We start from the raw sequence: 20,396 nt of genomic DNA, 5'->3' as shown, positions 1-20,396 counted from the left end.
CATTCACTTGATACAACTTTACCCTCAACCAAAGTCTGAATTTAACTTTACCTTTAAAATTTTTAGCTAGGTTATGAGAATGTTATGCACAATGCGTATAAAAACAGCCATGAAATTTCATAGTTTAGGCAAAATAAATGATGTAAAATTACTACATAAATTACGGAAGCCTGACATTGCATTCTGGGAAAGGACTAAGTATTAACGGCAGACATTATCATACAACTAAAAAAATCTGCATAACTAATAATAGGGCAATTTCACTAGGGCTTTATTTTCAAACATCTCTCCGAACACAAGTACCCAGATGAGTCCTGGTGTAACTAGACTGAAGTACCCAGATGAGACCTGGTGTAACTAGACTGAAGTACCCAGATGGATGAGACCTGGTGTAACTAGACTGAAGTACCCAGATGAGACCTGGTGTAACTAGACTGAAGTACCCAGATGAGACCTGGTGTAACTAGACTGAAGTACCCAGATGAGACCTGGTGTAACTAGACTGAAGTTGAAAGAAAGTACATCTGGATACTTGTGTACGGAGAGATGTTCTTATCCATTATCCAATATTGTTTGACTTTGCAAACTTTAATCACTTTTCAAAAAATATTATACAGGCCTATGTCAAAATACTCAATGTGGTCATGGTGAGTGTAGTATTTACTTATGAGTTGTGTCAAAGGATGAGGAGTTTGCATTAGTGGTTCATCTAACAGCTTTACCAGAGCAGCACGCATGTCATTAGTGGTTCATCTAACAGCTTTACCAGAGCAGCACGCATGTCATTAGTGGTTCATCTAGCAGCTTTACCAGAGCAGCACGCATGTCATTAGTGGTTCATCTAGCAGCTTTACCAGAGCAGCACGCATGTCATTAGTGGTTCATCTAGCAGCTTTACCAGAGCAGCACGTGGTTCATCTAGCAGCTTTACCAGAGCAGCACGCATGTCATGTGACACTGCAATTTTCCTGAAATCCTTACCAAGACTTCTTGAACAGAGAAATTATACAGTTTATAAATCACTATTAAAATAAACCAGCTTCAAAAATCGAGTCATGTTTAAGCAAAATCGCAATTGTCAGCATTCATCTAGAATGGGTATGAACTTGAGGCTTGAGCCACACTTGGTTTCAAATCCATCTATTTTAGAGTTAATTTCTCCCTAAAAGACTGGAGTGGTGAGTAACAAGGCATAGGTAACTGTTTTGGACAGGGGTGTGTAGAGGCAGGGGTGGTGGTGGTGGAGGTTCAGTTTATTGTAATTTACACCAGGCCTGTTATCTAAAAATAGTACCCCTTCTCTGCCGTAGAAACACCAGTCATGCAGTTGTGGGCGTTAATCCTGCAACAACGAAAGCAGCCCCATTCCCACTTGTCCAACACACAACATGTCCAGTAGTTCCCCAGGCAGGCAGAGACGGCAGGGCAGAGCGACTGACTGGGGTTCCCTCTGCACAACACTAGGACAATACAAGTATCGCGATACTCGTTAGTATCGTGGCAAGGAGACAAAAACAAAGAGTATTTAACATTAGCAAAGCAGCCCAAATGTTGGAAACAAACATGTGATCCAGAGTCACATTTATTTTCCATGCTAAACCACACAATATTTTACATAAAGAGACAGAAACATTTGGCCTGCTTTGTGTTTTTATTTTTGCCAAGGAAAACATCTCGATATGGGTATAGTCCTGACCTACACAACACCGATATCAGAGATACACACCATAGACTACACAGTCTCACACATCATAGCCTAAACACAAACTCTCACAGTTTCTTCATTTCTCAAGACTTCACTAAAAAGGGGATGTGTGAAGTGACCTCTTCTCTCTACAGGTTTGCACCATTCTCAGCCTAGTGTGCAATCTCCCTATTCACTGTCAGGTAGGGCCCTTGTAACACTCCAAACACTAGGCCTAGATATACTGGGACACCCAACCCTAATACAGCACATGAAAATATACAGTTAAAAAAGTTTAATATCAACTGAAAAACAGCACAAATCATATTTTTAATTCAATGAAAGTGTTGATGACTGAGGACACAAAAAAGGGAGTAAAAACACCTGGAAGCACGGCCATTGGATAATGCAATAGAGGAAGCACGGCCATTGGATAATGCAGTAGAGGAAGCACGGCCATTGGATAATGCAGTAGAGGAAGCACAGCCATTGGATAATGCAGAAGAGGAAGCACAGCCATTGGATAATGCAGTAGAGGAAGCACGGCCATTGGATAATGCAGAAGAGGAAGCACAGCCATTGGATAATGCAGAAGAGGAAGCACAGCCATTGGATAATGCAGAAGAGGAAGCACAGCCATTGGATAATGCAGTAGAGGAAGCACAGCCATTGTATAATGCAGTAGAGGAAGCACAGCCATTGGATAATGCAGTAGAGGAAGCACAGCCATTGGATAATGCAGTAGAGGAAGCACAGCCATTGGATAATGCAGTAGAGGAAGCACAGCCATTGGATAATGCAGTAGAGGAAGCACAGCCATTGGATAATGCAGGAGGTATAAAATAATATAAAGCCAATCATGTAAATCTTGTAATTGTGATCATGAAAGTTGTATGCGAAGATGAACTCTAATTAAAAACAGAGTACCAGCCTTATCACAACCCTACACCAGTCCAGATGCATGTTGTGAACTGGGGGAGACATCCAGTCAAGGTTAGGGAGAGGGCTTCCCATACAACAAATTCCCATGACCAGTTTCTGCGTGTATATGGAGAAAAAGCATGCCACACACACACGTCCAGCCTCGCATAGCAAACATCTGTCTAGTAGTGTAAAAATCCTACGTTCACACCTGCCCGTACAGAAAACCAAAACACACAAAATGTACACCAAACTTAGCTGACTTCCAAAACACTGCTCACTTCTGGCTCTAGGGGTTTCTCTTGTCAACTCACCACTTGAATAGAGCTGCTGCTGCCGCCTTCACCTCCCCTCAGTAGCCACTACAGGGCCAGAAAGCAATCAACAGGAAGTAGACAAAGCAGAAGCAGTGCGACGCCAGCCGTTTCAGAGCTGCGCCCAGACAGACACCTCGGCACCAGACCCACAGAGAAAACTACTAGTAACTGACTACCCTACGTACTGCAGCTCCATCACAACACTCGCCTGGCCGTAAACACTGATACCGAACCAACGCCTGTTGCACTAGTAATCAACAGGAGTCATCATCTCACCATGTGCCATGTGAGGAGCAGTCCAGAGAACCAGCAGTGAGGGAGATTAAGATCCAAGTTCAGGGTGTCAGAGTGAGTGAGAGAATGGATTTACAAGCGACCCCCCCTCCCCCCATCTAAACCACACACACTGCACCCTATCAACACACTTGGGCCAAAACTCTCACTCCTGACCCGTGTCTAAACAGTCCCTATCTTAAGAGTTGAGCTTGTCTGAAATGCTTTCCCACTAATGCGAGTCCTTTGTCAGTCCCTCCCCATCCCAAAAGCTGGGTTTGCACAAGGACCCCAAAATAGACACGTTGAAACAAAAAAAACATTTGATATTTGTATTTATTGAATCCACTGTTCCTGTTTGTGATGTACCAAGAGGGCCATGACGCTTCGTGATTCTGGGGGCCGGAGGAGGCACGACATCTGGTAACATCCCCATACCCAGAGGGATAGAGACAGAGAGAGAGATGTGAGAATATAACCATGGTGACATCTCCCCTACACAGTTGACTGACAGGATAGTACCCATCAAATAAAATAAAATAATATGCTCCTTTGAGTTATTCCCATAGTCAGCTTACAGTTATGGTGTGGCACCCATACAAACAATATGAATTATATATATATTTTTAAATCCAGTTAAAACTCAAGGACTGCTTGTGCCACTGACTACAACCAGTGTAAAAAAAATAAAAAATAAAAAATAAAATAAAAAAAATGTAGGTTGATTGCTTGCTCGCTCCCTCACACAGTGAAAAATACTAACTGGAAGGCTAAAGCTAAAAAAAGTACAACACTATTTTCCAATTTTACTACATAATATTTTGGGGCATATGAGTATTTTTAAGTAACTGAGGCAGCAATGTCTACCTGTTTCTTCCCTTCAGTCAAGCCTGAAGTGAATGGTAAAATGCACAATGTGTTTCAATAGGATCGGAAGTCAAACTTAGTGGAGTATTAACCAGACAGCATTAGTTAATGTAATGAGTGATTTATTTTAATAAAGGGCTACATTAATACCATAAATATCGCATTTACACATGTAGTAAACCATCCCACTACATTTCGCACAGCAAAGCCATAGAATGTCAGCTATAGTGACCGCAACACATGTTGTCTATACAGACTGAGCTGTAGTTACTGTGATAAACCTTTTGGTAGAATATATACACTGACCAAAAATTATAAAACATGTAAACAAATCTGTGGACTTTACATCCCGGTTAGTGAGCATTTCTCCTTTGCCAAGACAATCCATCCACCTGATAGGTGTGGCATAACAAGAAGCTGATCAAAACATGATCATTACACAGGTGCACCTTGTGCGGGGGACCAAAGGCCTCTAAAATGTGCAGTTTTGCCCCACAAAAATGTCACAGATGTCTCAAGTTGAGGGAGCGTACAATTGGCATGCTGACTGCAGGAATGTCCACCAGAACTGTTGCCAGAGAATTTAATGTTCATTTCTCTACCACAAGCCACCTCCAATGTTGCTTGAGAGAATTTGACATTACTTCCAACTGGCCTCACAACCTCAGACAAGGTGTAACCACGCCAGCCCAGGATCTCCACATCCGGCTTCTTCACCTGTGGGATCGTCTGACACCAGGCACCCGATGAAACTGAGGAGTATTTCTGTCTGTAATAAACCCCTTTTGTGGGGAAAAACTCATTCTGATCGGCTGGGCCTATGCCCTCCCAGGCACAGCCTGTAACTTAGTAAAATCTTTGAAATTGTTGCATTTATATTTTTGTTCAGTACACACAGAAAATATGAACTGCACTAACTTGTGCAAAGCTTTACAAAACCCTCAATGATATACAAATGGCATTATCACTTCACCAGTATAAAAATATTAGGACTTCAATACAATTGCTCAGCACACCAACCTGAGACATTGTTTTAAGTAGGGGGTGATGCATGCATGACACAAGCAACTTAATGTGTGAGTCAGTGTGTACATAACATACCTGTCTGCATCTCTTTATGTATTGGTGTCTCGTCGCGATGTGCGTTTTGTCCTATATTTTTAATCCCAGCCCCCACAGAAGGCCTTTTGTTAGGCAGTCATTGTTAATAAGAATTTGTTCTTAACTGACTAGTTAAATAAAAACATGCTTCCACTGATAAGCACGTATCTGACATCAACAATAGCCATACACTTTACATAATACCAGTCACACTCCCAAAATAATAAAAACAAAACATGGATTCTGCTCTGAACTGGTTAAAAAGTCTAAATTATCAGGACGTGTAAAGTAGTTTCCTGTTTTATGAGGGAGGCACCATGATAGCCTCTTTCTGGCCTAACTGTGATACTGCAGTTGTGGAAGCACACCATGACAGAGCCCTGGAAAATAACCAACAAAACCTGTAAAAACCTGCTCGCATCATGGTGAATTTGAATACTACAGAGTTTGTACTGTATGGGGTGGTTCTCTATAGACCAGCTACCACACGTGTGAGCAGAGAGGAGGCACAACTCCACCAGGAAATGGGGGTGGGAGCCCATTTTGCCAGCGGGGCCTCAGAACACAGAATGATGAGTCACAGAATGTCATACTAATGTTCTAGAACTGCACAAACCCTCCGTGTTTCACTACCAGCCTACTCAACTGACTAATAATAAAGCAGATCCATTTCCTTCTCTTTTTTTTAAACAATGAGAGAGCTAGCACTAATATTTCACACATCCAAGAATAGTCATTACATTTATCGGCAACATAATTTAGCCTATGCTAATTTCAATCTACCTCCTGCAAATGCTGCTGTGCAAACATTAGGATCACTTGAAAAAATGTATGATACAAAACTACTGTAGGATGTGAGCATTATATGTGCTGCATGTCTTGATACGGTAGCCTACACTGACTTATATTGCATTGGAGGGCTTCTTAGACACCAGTCTGCACTTACCAGTTTAAGTAAACACAAACAACCCAATAATCAAAGGGGGGGGGGGGTCACTTGCTATTACTAAAAAACAGTAAAGTACATTTCACATGGTGCATGACATTGTCCAAACACTCATACAAAACTAACACTTCTCTTCAAAATGACATTTTCGTTTGGAATGACAATGTGGAATCTTGATCATATGAAGTTTTGGCTTTAAAAAAATGGAAGAAAAAAAGCCTCATGCATCACCACCACAATGTGGTTTTCAGAGGGATTTTCCCTCATGCTGGGTTCAGCAGAGGTCACAGGAACAAAATGCCATCAGAACTACTCCCGTCTAAGCTCTGGGTTAAAAGAAGAAACTCCTATATGCTTTAACTGACTTAAATACACGGGCGGCCTAATTGATACAGAATGGAATACATCGTCTTTGTTGTGCAACAATGGTAGCAACAATATATATTGTCTTAGCTTAAAGTATAACTGAGATTTCGCTGTATCAGTAATACACTCCCTGGATTAAACAGCAGCGAGTACATCTTTGGTTGTACTGTAGAGGACATGTACAGTTTAGACTTAACTCAGTTTTGTAAAATCTTTAGCATAACCCTAAGTAATCAATATATTGTTTCTGACAGGAAAAATCATTGAGACAAATGGGAAAAGTGTCATATTCAACTTTAAATAATTAATTACATTAGTAAAGCCTCAACTCTTGAGAATCCTGTGTATTTAAAAAAATATATTAATACACCACCCCCCACACACAAAATAAAATCTAGAGGAGCCTTTTTTTTGTGCCTCAATTCAAACGCCTGGGACCGCTTGACGTGGAAAATGGCCCACGTTCACTCTTGTTAACCCCATTTTGACATCACATGACAGGGGAAGAAACATTTACATCAATTATGATAATTGCCAGTCGGGACAATTGACCCCCACTGCAGCAGCGACTAAGGGGGAAGTGCTGAGTAGTCACTTCGCTACAAGTTACTTTTTGTAGCAGGTTAGGAGAGCATTTTCACTAACCCTCACCCTTTTCCTAAACTTAACCTAATTCTCCTAACCTGCTACGTTAATTATCATAACCTGCTGCTTAATTCTTCTTACCGCTACAATAAAGTCATAGCTCTATCGAAGAAAAGTCGTAGCTGTATCAAAGTGGTGTTCATTGTTCTTTTTTCCCCTCAAATGATTGTTTAGCAAAAATATAAATTGTTTGGTGGAAAGGAGATCAGGATAAAAAGAAACGACTGAAAGAACAGTGGGTTATTCTGTATGAGCAGTGTAGTAGCTAAAGGCAATGGTGAGGCAGGATTAAAAGAACGAGTGTAGTCATATATATATAATATATATTGTGGGAAAATAATATAATTTCCATGTTGAGTAGGACTACCATTTTTTTCTAGTTTGAGATATGCGAGAGAGATACATGCATGTTCTACACACCGCCACGATTTCAGTAGTCTGAAAGACGGGGAAAAACAAGTATGACTCGTATGAGAGGCTACTTTACTGCATCTGACTCGTGCCAGCAAGCCGCCTCCTCATCCACAGAATAAATCCAAGTTCTTGAACTAGCAGTTTAAACTGCAGAAAAGGACTCACTCCGGTAGCAAACGTTACATTATAGCATACTTACTATTCAATGCAAATCATATTCTGACTACCTGGTATCAGTCAGTCAATATTGAAACATTGTATCACAATCAAGCAGCCCTGACACTGCTCGTACAATTTGATTATCGTGTGCTCACGTACAGGATACAGTAGCCAAGAGTTTGGTAAAAAAAAAAAATTGCACACTATGTTGTAATCACAGTCGTTACAATGTGGCACTCGCCTGACTGAGCAAACACGCCCTCTCAATCAAAGGCAAAACACGATAACTACAGCTGATATTATGTCCAATGCAAAAACAACAAAAAAACAAACAAAAAAAATGTAGGCTAATAAGTCACGATGAATCAAAAGAATGATAGCAAAACGTGGCAACTGTTCCGGCAGGCAAAATCAGACTACCTAAAACGTTACACGACGCAGCTAGTTACTCATAAAGGCAAATTGCATCGGGATGGTAAAAACAAACATGACAATCATTGAGCAAATACTGTAGACATCGTATGCCAAGCTGCTGGAATTGTCGATTTGCTAGTTGACTAACAAACGTTCTCTTGTTAGTTAAAACAGCAATCAATGGACACTTACCATAAAACGTTGTATAACGTTTTCAATCAAGCGAATCCACCAATGTTAACTTAGCTAGAAACGTGATAAAAACGTGAAACAAGTAAGACTTTTAAAATTCCTTTAAAAAAAATACATTTAAAAAAAATATGAATAAATCAAACATGAAAAGGTGTCCTCGGCTTTACAGAAAAATCCTTGCAGCGTTTTCAAGAGGTAGCCAACGATATGAAGATTCATCTCGCAGTGCATGTTGTTGACAGCGGTGCCGACTGGCTCTTCACTCCAGCGCCTCCCGCTTTTCCACCTCCCGCTCAAACGGAACGCTCTAAAATAGGACTAAAACGCAACAAAAAAAAAATCTAAATTCTACCGGTCATTCTCCACTCAATCGACCCTGAAATATTTTTTCTAAAATGTTTGGTTCTTTTTTTAGAGAGGTCCACTTATTTTGTCGTAAATGCATTTATAAACGTTACATTTCAACAGACGCCAAGTCAGACACCAATTTCTTATCGCTTGTAATGCTAACGTTACAGTAGCTGGCTAACTATCTAACGTTTCCCCCAGTCCTGATACGACGTAGTCTTGGCCTTCTATCCCTTTTCTTTATCCATCGGTGTTCTTTTTTAGGGATATTTTTTGGATATATTTTTCCGAGTCTCCGAAAATAATGTCCGTCTCTTGCGACAGCTCCAGAGCTCGTCTTGCCTACACACTGCAGCCGCTCCTCTCAGCTGTTGAAGCAATCGCAGCTCACTCGAAAATGGCGCCGAAAGCTACCCTCTTCATTCAAATTCGTTAGAGCCACCCCTTCTCCCCATTGGGCATATGGGGAGTGTGCTCTGTGTAGCGGATTGGAGGAGAAAAATGCACTCTCAAATGATCTAGCAGCCCACGCAGCGTTCTCTTCAATGGCCAACGGAGGGGGGGAGTTAACGCTTTAGGACCTGAAAAAAAAGTATACAGCCCATATTAAAACGTAAAAACGTATAATAGCCTATATAGTCCTATTTCCACACTCAGGCTAAACACCAATGTTCCATTTAAACTCCGAAGTATTACTCAAATAAAGAAGAGGTGGTTGAAAGATAAGAATTCAGATAAAAAACGGATAATTTCCTGGTTGAACGTCAACAGCAAAAGAGCACGGTAGCCTACGAAATTCACCCTGACAAGGCGAACTGGTGACACTTTACTTACTCACGCACCGGGATGTAGACTCAGGCTACTTTCAAACCTTTCAACCGATCCAGACCATATGTTTTTTTGCTTATGCAATTGATTTGAAGTAGGCAACACTTTACTAAGAATGTCAGACTTCTTTTCTAACCTTCCTTTGAATTAAAGACTAATCAGACTGCAACTGCCAGACTAAATTATTGGGGAGGAGGGTATAGTCTGTGCCACGCATAGATGTAAATTATGGACAACAGACTTAGAGGTGTGTATAGGGAAAGGGAAATAACCGAACTTTCTACCCACCAGCATAACAGCAGCACAGCGCTCGCTCACCCCAATGGTGATGATGCGCGGCACAACGTGGGGGTTGGGTTTGGAGGAGATCGGCGGGCGCCTCTCCGTCACTCCCGCTTAATTTCTGCCAGCCATGGCAACTTGCGAGTTTAGTCTATAGCCTTGAATAGCCCAGCCGAGACTAACCGAGTGACTTTGTGGGATCCATTCTCTTGCAACCTGCCTATAGCCGCCAATGCCAAATTAGTTTAGATTCATAATTATCTTACATTGTATGATAGCCTGATTCTAAGAGATAATGTGTGAGAGGCCTATTATATAACTTTATGCTGAATTGTAGGCATAGCCTATACATAGGGTGGCTGTTTGGTTTGTGCTATACACCGAAATTCAATAAAACAGGGCCTGAGACTATGCACAGCTGTGTACAGACAGGCCAGGCCAGGCCAGGACACGATTGGGCTGAACAACCTGTCAATAAGCAGCCTGTTATCACCTCCTGCGCTGTGTGCACCTCGGACAAGATAAACACTGACAGCCATTTCATCCTAACACACACCTATTGTATCACCATTCTCCCACAGGCTCCCGAGTGGTGCAGCGGTCTAAGGCACTGCGTCACAGTGCTAGAGGCGTCACTACAGACCCGGGTTCGATCCTGGGCAGTATCACAACTGGCCGTGATCGGCAGTCCCAAAGGGCGGCGCACAATTGGCCCAGCGTCGTCTGGGTTTGGGGAGGGTTTGGCCGGGGGGGCTTTACAAGTAGGCCGTCATTGTAAATACGAATTTGTTCTTAACTGACTTGCCTAGTTAAATAATAAAACAAATATATATAAAAAACACACCTGTTATGTCTACAATACACCAGGGCCCTCAGCATCTGCTCTGCTTAACATCCAGGCCTCATTTGAAAAAGACACTCCTGAACTACTACACAGGGAGAAGAGAGCTAGGGTCAGGTGTGTAACATGATTTTGAACATGGTGACGGGTACAAATACAGACCTACACTTAGGGTTGCAAAATCCCGGTAACTTTCCCCAAGTTCTCAGGTTTTCTAGAAATCCTGGTTTGAGGATTCCCGGAATTATAATAATCAGGAAATCCAGAATCCTCCAACCAGAAATTCAGGAAAACAGGGGAATGTAGGGAAAGTTACCAGATTTTTGCCACCCTAGACAGAGAGGTGGACATTTGTTTTTAGACAGGCACTCATGACAAACAGCTCGGATGACAACAGACAAATTGGAACTCATGTTTCTTATTACTTTAATCTAACAAAATTAGTAAATTTATAGTTTGTATTCTGCCATTGTCTTCCCAATCCTAATCTTTCTAAATTACATTCAGAAAACATACATTTAAAAAATACATAAAGCTGTTCAAACTAACTGGCGGTCTAAGGCACTTCTTTGCAGTGCTAGAGGCGTCACTACAGACCCGGATTCGATCCTGGGCTGTATCACAACCGGCCGTGATCGGGAGTTCCGTAGGGCGGCGCACAATTGGCCCAGCGTCGTCTGGGTTAGGGGACGGTTTGGCCGGGGGGGCTTTACAAGTAGGCCGTCAATGTAAATAACAATTTGTTCTTAACTGACTTGCCTAGTTAAATAAAATAATAAAAAAAACTTCATCTGATTATCAAACAAGTGTTTGAGTTCTCAGTAAAATCTTTCTCAGTAAAAGGCAGTACACTGTGAGAGAGAGAGAGAGAGAGGGAGAGGACATGCATTCATTGTGTACATGCCTGCTGGTACAGTGTGGACAATGAGACTGGAAGGGGAAAAAATGCTTGTTTACAGATAAACTGGTTTGGACAGGAAGCCTTTTAGGAGGAGCTCCATGTTGTTAAACAGGCGTGTGGAGAGTCAGGGATGACCCAGCTAAAACACCCCCATGGCCTGGAGGGAAAACTCTGATGCTAGCCTAAGTTTACCCACAAGACAACACACGCACACAACTTAACAGCTATCTACAGGATCAATACACTTCAGTTAAATGCTGTGTTTCTCACAAAGTGAAAAAGAAGAGGAGAAAAGTCAGAGAATAAGAGGGAGTATGCGAGCGAAACAAATTCACCACCATTGCTAAAAGGTTAAAAGCAACTAGTTGGACAAGAAGATGCTGTTTACTTCTTAGCTTCATGACATAAATCTAGGAGATAGTGTGAGGAGTAGGCCTATGGGTCTCCCTTTACTACCAGCTGTACACAGTAGCCTTGCCCAAGCCATCCCCCGGAATACTACACAGTTTGTTCTGCATTGTGTCACTGTCACATGAGCACACAGTGCACACACTGCCTTGCATTAAGGAGGGAGAGATCCTTATGACTCACGAAAACAAGAGTCACATGTCACCACACAAATGAACCATGCTACTCACACTGTTCTGTTATCCACAGGGTTTATTTTTTCCCTAGCAGGGGCACTAAATGAAATCACATCATAATGCATCTCTTCACTAGCGGACGTTTGGAACATACGGGGAGGGGTGGGGTGGGGTGGGGGGGACTCTCCCCTGCCTCCTTCCCCTGATGGGTGTTAGTGAGTTCGTGAGTGAGAGTGAGAGAGAACAACAGCAACAGTGTGGTGGTGGCAGAAGAGCAGTTCAGGCACAGTGGGACGACCCAGCACACAGTTGGCCACGCTGGGGAGGCTGATTTAGCCTCTGATGTAATTTGATTTCATGTTAGAAGACTTGCGTGTATGGCCTGGCTGGATGTAACACTCAGCTGCTTCTCATTGGACAAGTACTTGGTTTTGAGGGTTGCTTTTTCCTCAAGTGACTCTGAGGATGGCCTCCTTCACACTGCAAACAGACACAGGACGACATCGCACCACAAAGGGAAAATTGATGTTGGCAACAGGGAGTTCACAACACTCTTGCAGTGTCTCATGCAAACATGCATAATACATGTCGGCACACACACACAAAGCAAGGTTTGGCTTGACGCCCTGACATGGCCTAGTGTGCATATAAGATCATGATGTTTTGGTTTCTCTACCTCCGTCTGACCATCCCTCCCTCGGTCCAGTCATCCATCGTACAGTTTGTAAACCTGGTTGTCCTACCGGTCCCTTATCCAGCCATCCACAACTTAGCCATGACAGGGTGGCAGCCATGGCCCTCTGATGAACCATCCAACAGGAAAAGTGATAATACAGCACCAAGATCGAATCCTACTACACTGGTTCTGACGCTCGTCAGATGTGGCATGGCTTGCAAACCATCACGGATTACTAAGGGAAACCCAGCCGAGAGCTGTCTAGTGACGCAAGCCTCTCAGGTAAGCTAAATACCTTCAATGCTCGCTTTGAGGAAAGCAACACTGAACCATGCATGAGAGCACCAGCTGTTCCAGATGACTATGTAATCACGCTCTCCATGTGAGTAAGACCTTCAAATAGGTTAACATTCACAAGGCGGATTACCAGGACTTGTACTCCAAGCATGCACTGACCAGCTGGCAAGTGTCTTCACTGACATTTTCAGCCTCTCCCTGACCCAATCTGTAATAACTACATGTTTCAAGCAGACCACTCTAGTTCCTGTGCCCAAGAAAACTAAGGTAACCTGTCTAAACGACTATCGCCCTGTAGCACTCACTTCTGTAGCTATGAAATTCTTTGAAAGACTGGTCATGGCTCACATCAACACCATCAACCCAAACACCCTCAACCCATTCCAATTGGCATACCGTCCAAACAGATCCACAGATGACACAATCTCTATTGCACTCCACACTGCCCTTTCCTACCTGGACAAAAGGAACAACTACGTGAGAACGCTGTTCACTGAGTAAAGCTCAGCGTTCAACACCATAATGCTCTCTAAGTTCATCACTAAGCTAAGGACCCTGGGATTAAACACCTCCATCTGTAACTGGATCCTGGACTTCCTATCGGCCGCCCCCAGGTGGTCAGGGTAGGCAACAACACATCCGCCATGCTGACCTTTCAGCACGGGGGCCCCTCAGGGCCGGTGCCTAGTCCCCTCCTGTACTACCTGTTCACCCACGACTGCGTGGCTGTGCACATCTCCATCGGCATCTTTAAGTTTACTGTTGACATGATGGTGGTAGGCTTGATCACTGACGACGATAAGACACCCTTCATGGAGGAGGTCAGAGACCTGGCAGTGTGGTGCCAGGACAACAACCTCTCCCTCAACATCAGCGAGACAAAGGAGCTGATCGTGGACTACAGGAAACAGAGGGCTGAGCTCGCCCCCATTCACATCGACAGGGCTGTAGTGGAGCGGGTCGAGAGTTTCAAGTTCCTAGGTGTCCACATCACTAAGGACCTATCATGGTCCAAACACACCAACACAGTCATGAAGAGGGTACGACAACGCCTCTTTTCCGTCAGGAGGCTGAAAAGACTTGGCATGGGCAATCAGATCCTCAAAAAGTTTTACAGCTGCACCATTGAGAGCATCTTGACTGGTTGCTTCGCCGCTTGGTATGGCAACGAATAGACGATTTAGTCTAAATAGAGTAATAAACAGAGGGGAGGAATGGCTTGTTTACAGAGTAGAGTCAACTCCAGATAAATGCCATATGGTTGGGGGCTCATGTGGCCTTTGTGCGCACTAAACACTAAACTTGTGCATACAGATATCAGATGCAATTTTTTAAAGAAAAGGTTCGTTTTAATGGGGACTGGTGAAACACAGTGTGCAGTTTACTCCTTATATTATTACTACATTATTACATACAGTGCATTCGGAAAGTATTCAGACCCCTTGACTTTTTCTACATTCTGTTACGTACAGCCTTATTCTAAAATTGATTAAATGCATTTTTTCTCATTAATCTACACACAATACCCCATAATGACAAAGCAAAAACAGATTTTAGAATAAAGACAAAACCCATAAATACCTTATTTCTATAAGTATTCACACCCTTTGCTATGAGACTCGAAATTGAGCTCAGGTGCATCCTGTTCCCATTGATCATCCTTGAGATGTTTCAACAACTTGATTGGAGTCCAGCTGTGGTGAATGTAATTTATTGAAAAGTTTGTGGTCATTCGCACATCCTTAAAAACTTAGGTGCTGGACTAATAAAGAATACTAGTATAGAAAAAGAAGGCCCGCACATGGTTAAAGCTCCCAATTCACTGCTTTATTTGTTATTTATTTAACCTTTATTTAAATGGCAAGTCAGTTAAGAAAAAAATCTTATTCACAATGACGGCCTACCGGGGAACAGTGCCTTGTTCAGGGGCAGAACAACTGATTTTTACCTTGTCAGCTCGGGGATTCAATCCAGCAACCTTTCGGTTACTGGCCCAAAGCTCTAACCACTAGACTACCTGCCGCCCCATGTTTTATATCAAGGGGAAAATGACATAGTATCTGACAATATGTACAGTATTGTGTTATTCTACTGGCAACTTTAACATTCTCCTCTCCGTGCTGCTCTGCCATGTTTTTTTCCTTCTCCACTTACTGATAACGTTTCGATCCGAAACCGATCTGAGTGTTCACATCCCAAAATATACACATTTCACCTCACATGACCATTGAGGACATGACACATGACCATTACGGACATGACACATGACCATTACGGACATGACACGTGGTTGGTGCAAAAAACATTTGTATATCTCTAACAATAAATAACAATGAGATGGGTGCATGTAATGGTTCCAGAAAATAATATATACATATACAAAATGTCCAAGTGGGTAATCTGGAAGGCAAGACAAATCAAAGTGAAGTAACATATTCAGGTAAGAAATGGTCTGATATCAAACTCTTGATTCAGACCTCTAGGAGACATGGTACAAATGTAATTGATTGGACATGATTTGAAAAGGCACTCACTTGTCTAAATAAGGTCCCACAGTTGACAGTGCACGTCAGAGCAAAAACCAAGCCATGTCAAAGGAATTGTCCGTAGAGCTCCGAGACAGGATTGTGTCGAGGCACAGATCTGGGGAAGGGTACCGAAACATTTCTGCAGCATTGAAGGTCCCCAAGAATACAGCGTCCTTCATCATTCTTAAATGGGAGTAGTTTCAAACCACCAAGACTCTGCCTAGAGCTGGCCGCCCGGCCAAACTGAGCAATTGGGGGAGAAGGGCCTTGATCAGGGAGGTGACCAAGAACCCGATGGTCACTCTGACAGAGCTCCAGAGTTCCTCTGTGGAGATGTGAGAATCTTCCAGAAGGACAACCATCTCTGCAGCACTTCACCAATCAGGCCTTTATGGTAGAGTGGCCAGACGGAAGCCACTCCTCAATTAATGGCACATGACAGACCGCTTGGAGTTTGCCAAAAGGCACTCTCAGAACATGAGAACAAGATTTTCTGGTTTGATGAAATCAAGATTGAACTGGCCTGAAAGCAAAGCGTCACGTCTGGAGGAAACCTGGCACCATCCCTACGGTGAAGCATGGTGGTGGCAGCATCATACTGTGGGTGTCTCACTTCTGTCATCATAAAATGCGTTGAGAGACTAGTCAAGGATCCTATCACCTCCAACCTACCTGTCATCCTAGACCCACTTCAATTTGCTTACCGCCCCAATAGGTCCAAAGACGATGCAATTGCAATCACATTAATAAACTGCCCTATCCCATCTGGACAAGAGGAATACCTATGTAAGAATGCTGTTCATTGACTACAGCTCAGCATTCAACACCATAGTACACTCCAAACTCATCATTAAGCTTGAGTCCCTGGGTCTTGACCCCGCCCTGTGCAACTGGGTCCAGGCTGCCCCCAGGTGGTGAAGGTAGGAAACAACATCTTAACTCCGCTGATCCTCAACACTCGGGCCCCACAAAAGGGTGCGTTCTCAGCCCCCTCCTGTACTCCCTGTTCACCCATGACTGTGTGGCCGCGCACAACTCCAACTCAATTATCAAGTTTGCAGACGACACAACAGTGGTAGGCTTGATTACAAACAACAACAAGACAGCCTACAGGGAGGAGGTGAGAGTGTGGTGTCCGGAAAATTTCCTCTCACTCAATGTCAGCAAAACAAAAGAGATGATCATGTACTTCAGGAAACAGAAAAGGGAGCACCCCCTTATCCATATTGATGGGACAGCAGTTGAGAAGATGGCATTTTTTAAATTCCTCGGTGTACATATCACCAAAAAACTGAAATGGACCACAGTCGTGCCTCTTCAAACTCAGGAGGCTGAAAAAAATTGGGCTTGTCACCGAAAACCCTCACTAACTTTTACAGGTGCACAATCGAGAGCATCCTGTTGGGCTGTATCACCGCCTGGTACGGCAACTGCACCGCCCACATCCACAGGGTTCTTCAGAGGGTGGTGTGGTCTGCACAAAGCATCACTGGTGGCAAACTAACTGCCCTCCAGGACACCTACAACTCCTGATGTCACAGGAAGGCAAAAAATATCATTAAGGACAATAACCACCCGAGGCACTGCCTGTTCACCCCACTTCCATCCAGAAGGTGAGGTCAGTACAGGTGGATCAAAGCTGGGACAGAGAGATTGAAAAACAGCTTCTATCTCAAGGCCATCAGATTGTTAAACAGCCATCACTAGCACAGAGGGGCGGCTGCCTACCTACAGACTTGATATCATTGGCCACTTTAATAAATGGAACACTAGTCACTTTAATAATGCCGCTTTAAGAATGTTTACATATCTCACATTACTCATCTCATATGTATATACTGTATACTGCATCCTATACTATATATTCTATACTATCTATTGCATCTTACCCGCTGTGTCACTGCTCATCTATGTATTTTATATGTATATATTCTTATCCCATTCCTTTTCTAGATTGTGTGTATTAGGTTTGTTGTGGAATTTGTTAGATATTAGGTTTGTTGTGAAATTGTTAGATACTGCTGCACTGTCGGATCTAGAAGCATAAGCATTTCGCTACACTCACAATAAAATCTGCTAACCATGTGTATGTGACCAATACAATTTGATTTGATGTTTTTCAGTGGCAGGGACTGGGAGACTAGTCAGGATTGAGGGAAAGATGAATGGAGAAAAGTACAGAGAGATCCTTGATGAAAACCTGCTCCAGAGCGCTCAGGACCTCAGACTGCGGCGAAGGTTCACCTTCCAACAGGGCAACGACCCTAAGCACACCACCAAGACAACACAGGAGTGGCTTCGGGACAAGTCTCTGAGTAGCCCAGCCAGAGCCCGGACTTGGACCCAATCGAACATCTCAGGAGAGACCTGAAAATAGCTGTGCAGCATTGCTCCTCTTTAATTTTAGAATAAGGCTGTAACATAACAAAATGTGGACAAAGTCAAGGGGTCTGAATACTTTCCGAATGCACTGTATGTGAACACACATTCATAGGCCTTCATAAATGCATATCACATAACCTGTCCCTATTGCACTTGTTTGTATCTGAAGACCTCTTTGTCTCTGTGTGTCCCAGAGAGAGTGCACTAAAGAGACAGTCCAATAAGCCCTCTATTGATGTGTGCCTGGTGCCCCTCCCCCTCCCCCTAAAGACATCTGTAGCAGCTGCCCCCTTGTACTCCTGTCAGCAGGGCAGGGGATGGGGTGGTGTGTGGAGGGGTTAGAGGGGGCGTGTTAGGGCACCTCCCCTTTGGGAGGGGGCCAACCCGCACACTTGTGCAACATCACATTCATGAATGGCTAATAGTCGCTATCAGGTCACCCTGAAAACACAACATCGACCTCTGACCCCTTTTTAGCACAAAGCCAGTACACTGGTCATACTAGCCCCTGATTAATCTTTCTCTCTCTCTCTCTCTCACACACACACACACACACACACACACACACACACACACACAGGTTTCATTTTAGTACTTTCCTTACATAACTGACACACTAGTTGAATTAGCAGCTAGTAAAAAATAACTGCCCTAGACATTCATATTATGTCTAGTATAAAAACCAAACATTTCTAAAGTGTGTCTATCATTATCAGCATAGAAAACATACCTTTTTACGTGCTAAATTATATCACATGCTTGGCAAAGCTAAGGACTTGCAGCACAGTCTCACCCCCCCCCCCCCCACCCCCCCCCCCACACACACACCCCCCCCCCCCCCCCCCCCCCCCACACACACACACACACACACACACACACACACACACACACACACACATCACATTAAGCGTGCAAAATGCCAGGAGTACAAATGCCCTTATACACAGCCAGGGTGCTAGGGAGAGAAGCCTGACAAACTTCTGCTTGGCCCTTTCTCAAACGATTTAGAAATATACAGCGAATATTACCTTTCATGTTTCACACAACTTCATAGACCAAACAATGGGTAGGTGCAAACACTTGTTTCATTGGTGAACAAGTTTAGGAGTAAGCCTTTGGCGGTCTGAATTCCGAAAAGCGCTGAACTCCTGCGGAAGTCCCGCCTTCCTACTTCTGTACCTCGATGATGTAACCACTTTCCAAATATAGTGTGTTGCCGATGGTTAAGCGGCTTTACCTCTGGCGGAGGCCGCTGTCAGTTAGACGACGTCACTGGGATCGTGTTATTATTGTAAACAGCCCGCCTGCTTTCCACTGACGCTCTCTGCCGAGCGGACTATCCCCAGTCCTTTGTTCGCACAGTGAAAATACTAGCGCGACAAAGCAAAGGGACAAGAACTGTTTGTCTGCGCTAGTGGTGGATTAAAACACGGGACAACGTTTAAATCCAAGACAGAAAGAGAGTTTTGTAAATAAATGACAAGTGGTAGAAATGTATTTGGAGTTGCGGCATGTTGATTATCAATGTAGTAGCCTATTCCTTTAAACCGGCTACTCGCTATAATAGCCTACACGGCAACCCTTTTATATTCGGTCTATTCTAGAAAAAAAACGATATGCACGAATGCCAATTGAGTATCCTAAAATAAAGGCTGAAGAATTAGATCCAAAATGGGTATTTAGGCCTACCAATTATAGGCCTACTGTTGTCAGACATTGCAAGATGACAAGACACCACAAGTAAACAAGACAATGCCACCAGTGTTATCCACGTAAAGAGATTAGTTAATGGCAAATTCCGTTCCAACTCAAAACAAATTAATCAACTTGGCTTCAATAAGGTACAGGTCAGAGTTAATTATTAAAGGAGATCGAAATTCAAGATGAATCTGATGGCACTTTGTGTCCAATTTCCAAGGAAAACAAAGCGCGAACAACCTATAAACCTATGCTCAACATTTCCTTTAAACATTTCAATCCACCAAGGGGGTGCAACTGGCTAGATCGACGACACAATCCCGGCATCAAAAGAAAAAAGTTGAAAGAGTATATGAATGGTTAATGACACTTACTATGCGCCTTGGAGACGAGTGTTCGAGTGGGGTCACACAGCGCAACTCGCTGGAAGATATACTTAATCATATCCTCTCGATATTTTCATCCACTTGACAGCAAGGATCCATGTTCAGAGTAAGTGCAGTTTCAGCAGGCTTCAAGGAAGTTGTTCTTTTGTTCCAGTATTTATAGGTTGCGTCAATGTTGCGAAAAGGGGGAGGCGGAGCGGTGGCACAAGAGAGCGAGCGAGAAGCAAAAAGAAACAGACTATGAGCGCAAAACATTCGAGTCTGGATCGCACGATGTAGTCACAAAAAACCTTATTCAAAATCCCAGACAAAATTGTCTGATCAGATCACATGCTCTCGGACGACC

The 20,396-nt window shown here is 43.3% G+C and overlaps 1 protein-coding gene across 2 annotated transcripts in view; it reads right to left on the bottom strand.

Annotated features, from left to right (window-relative positions):
- Window positions 1-20,179, bottom strand: part of LOC139404703 (SPRY domain-containing protein 7) — a 39,693-nt gene extending 19,514 nt beyond the window's left edge. Inside the window, exon 1 of one of the 2 annotated variants that reach the window (XM_071147345.1) lies at window positions 20,039-20,179. In XM_071147345.1, coding sequence (XP_071003446.1) covers window positions 20,039-20,108 — 70 coding nt within the window. In that variant the 5' untranslated portion in view covers window positions 20,109-20,179. The remainder of the gene's footprint in view (window positions 1-20,038) is intronic. The other variant, XM_071147331.1, reaches the window with a different exon arrangement.
- Window positions 20,180-20,396: the final 217 nt, after the last annotated feature.

The sequence above is a fragment of the Oncorhynchus clarkii genome, chromosome 3, assembly GCF_045791955.1.
Source record: "Oncorhynchus clarkii lewisi isolate Uvic-CL-2024 chromosome 3, UVic_Ocla_1.0, whole genome shotgun sequence".
NCBI classification, from domain to species: domain Eukaryota; kingdom Metazoa; phylum Chordata; class Actinopteri; order Salmoniformes; family Salmonidae; genus Oncorhynchus; species Oncorhynchus clarkii.
The sequence above is the reverse complement of the archived record's forward strand: the minus strand, read 5'-3'. Positions and strand labels throughout refer to the sequence as shown.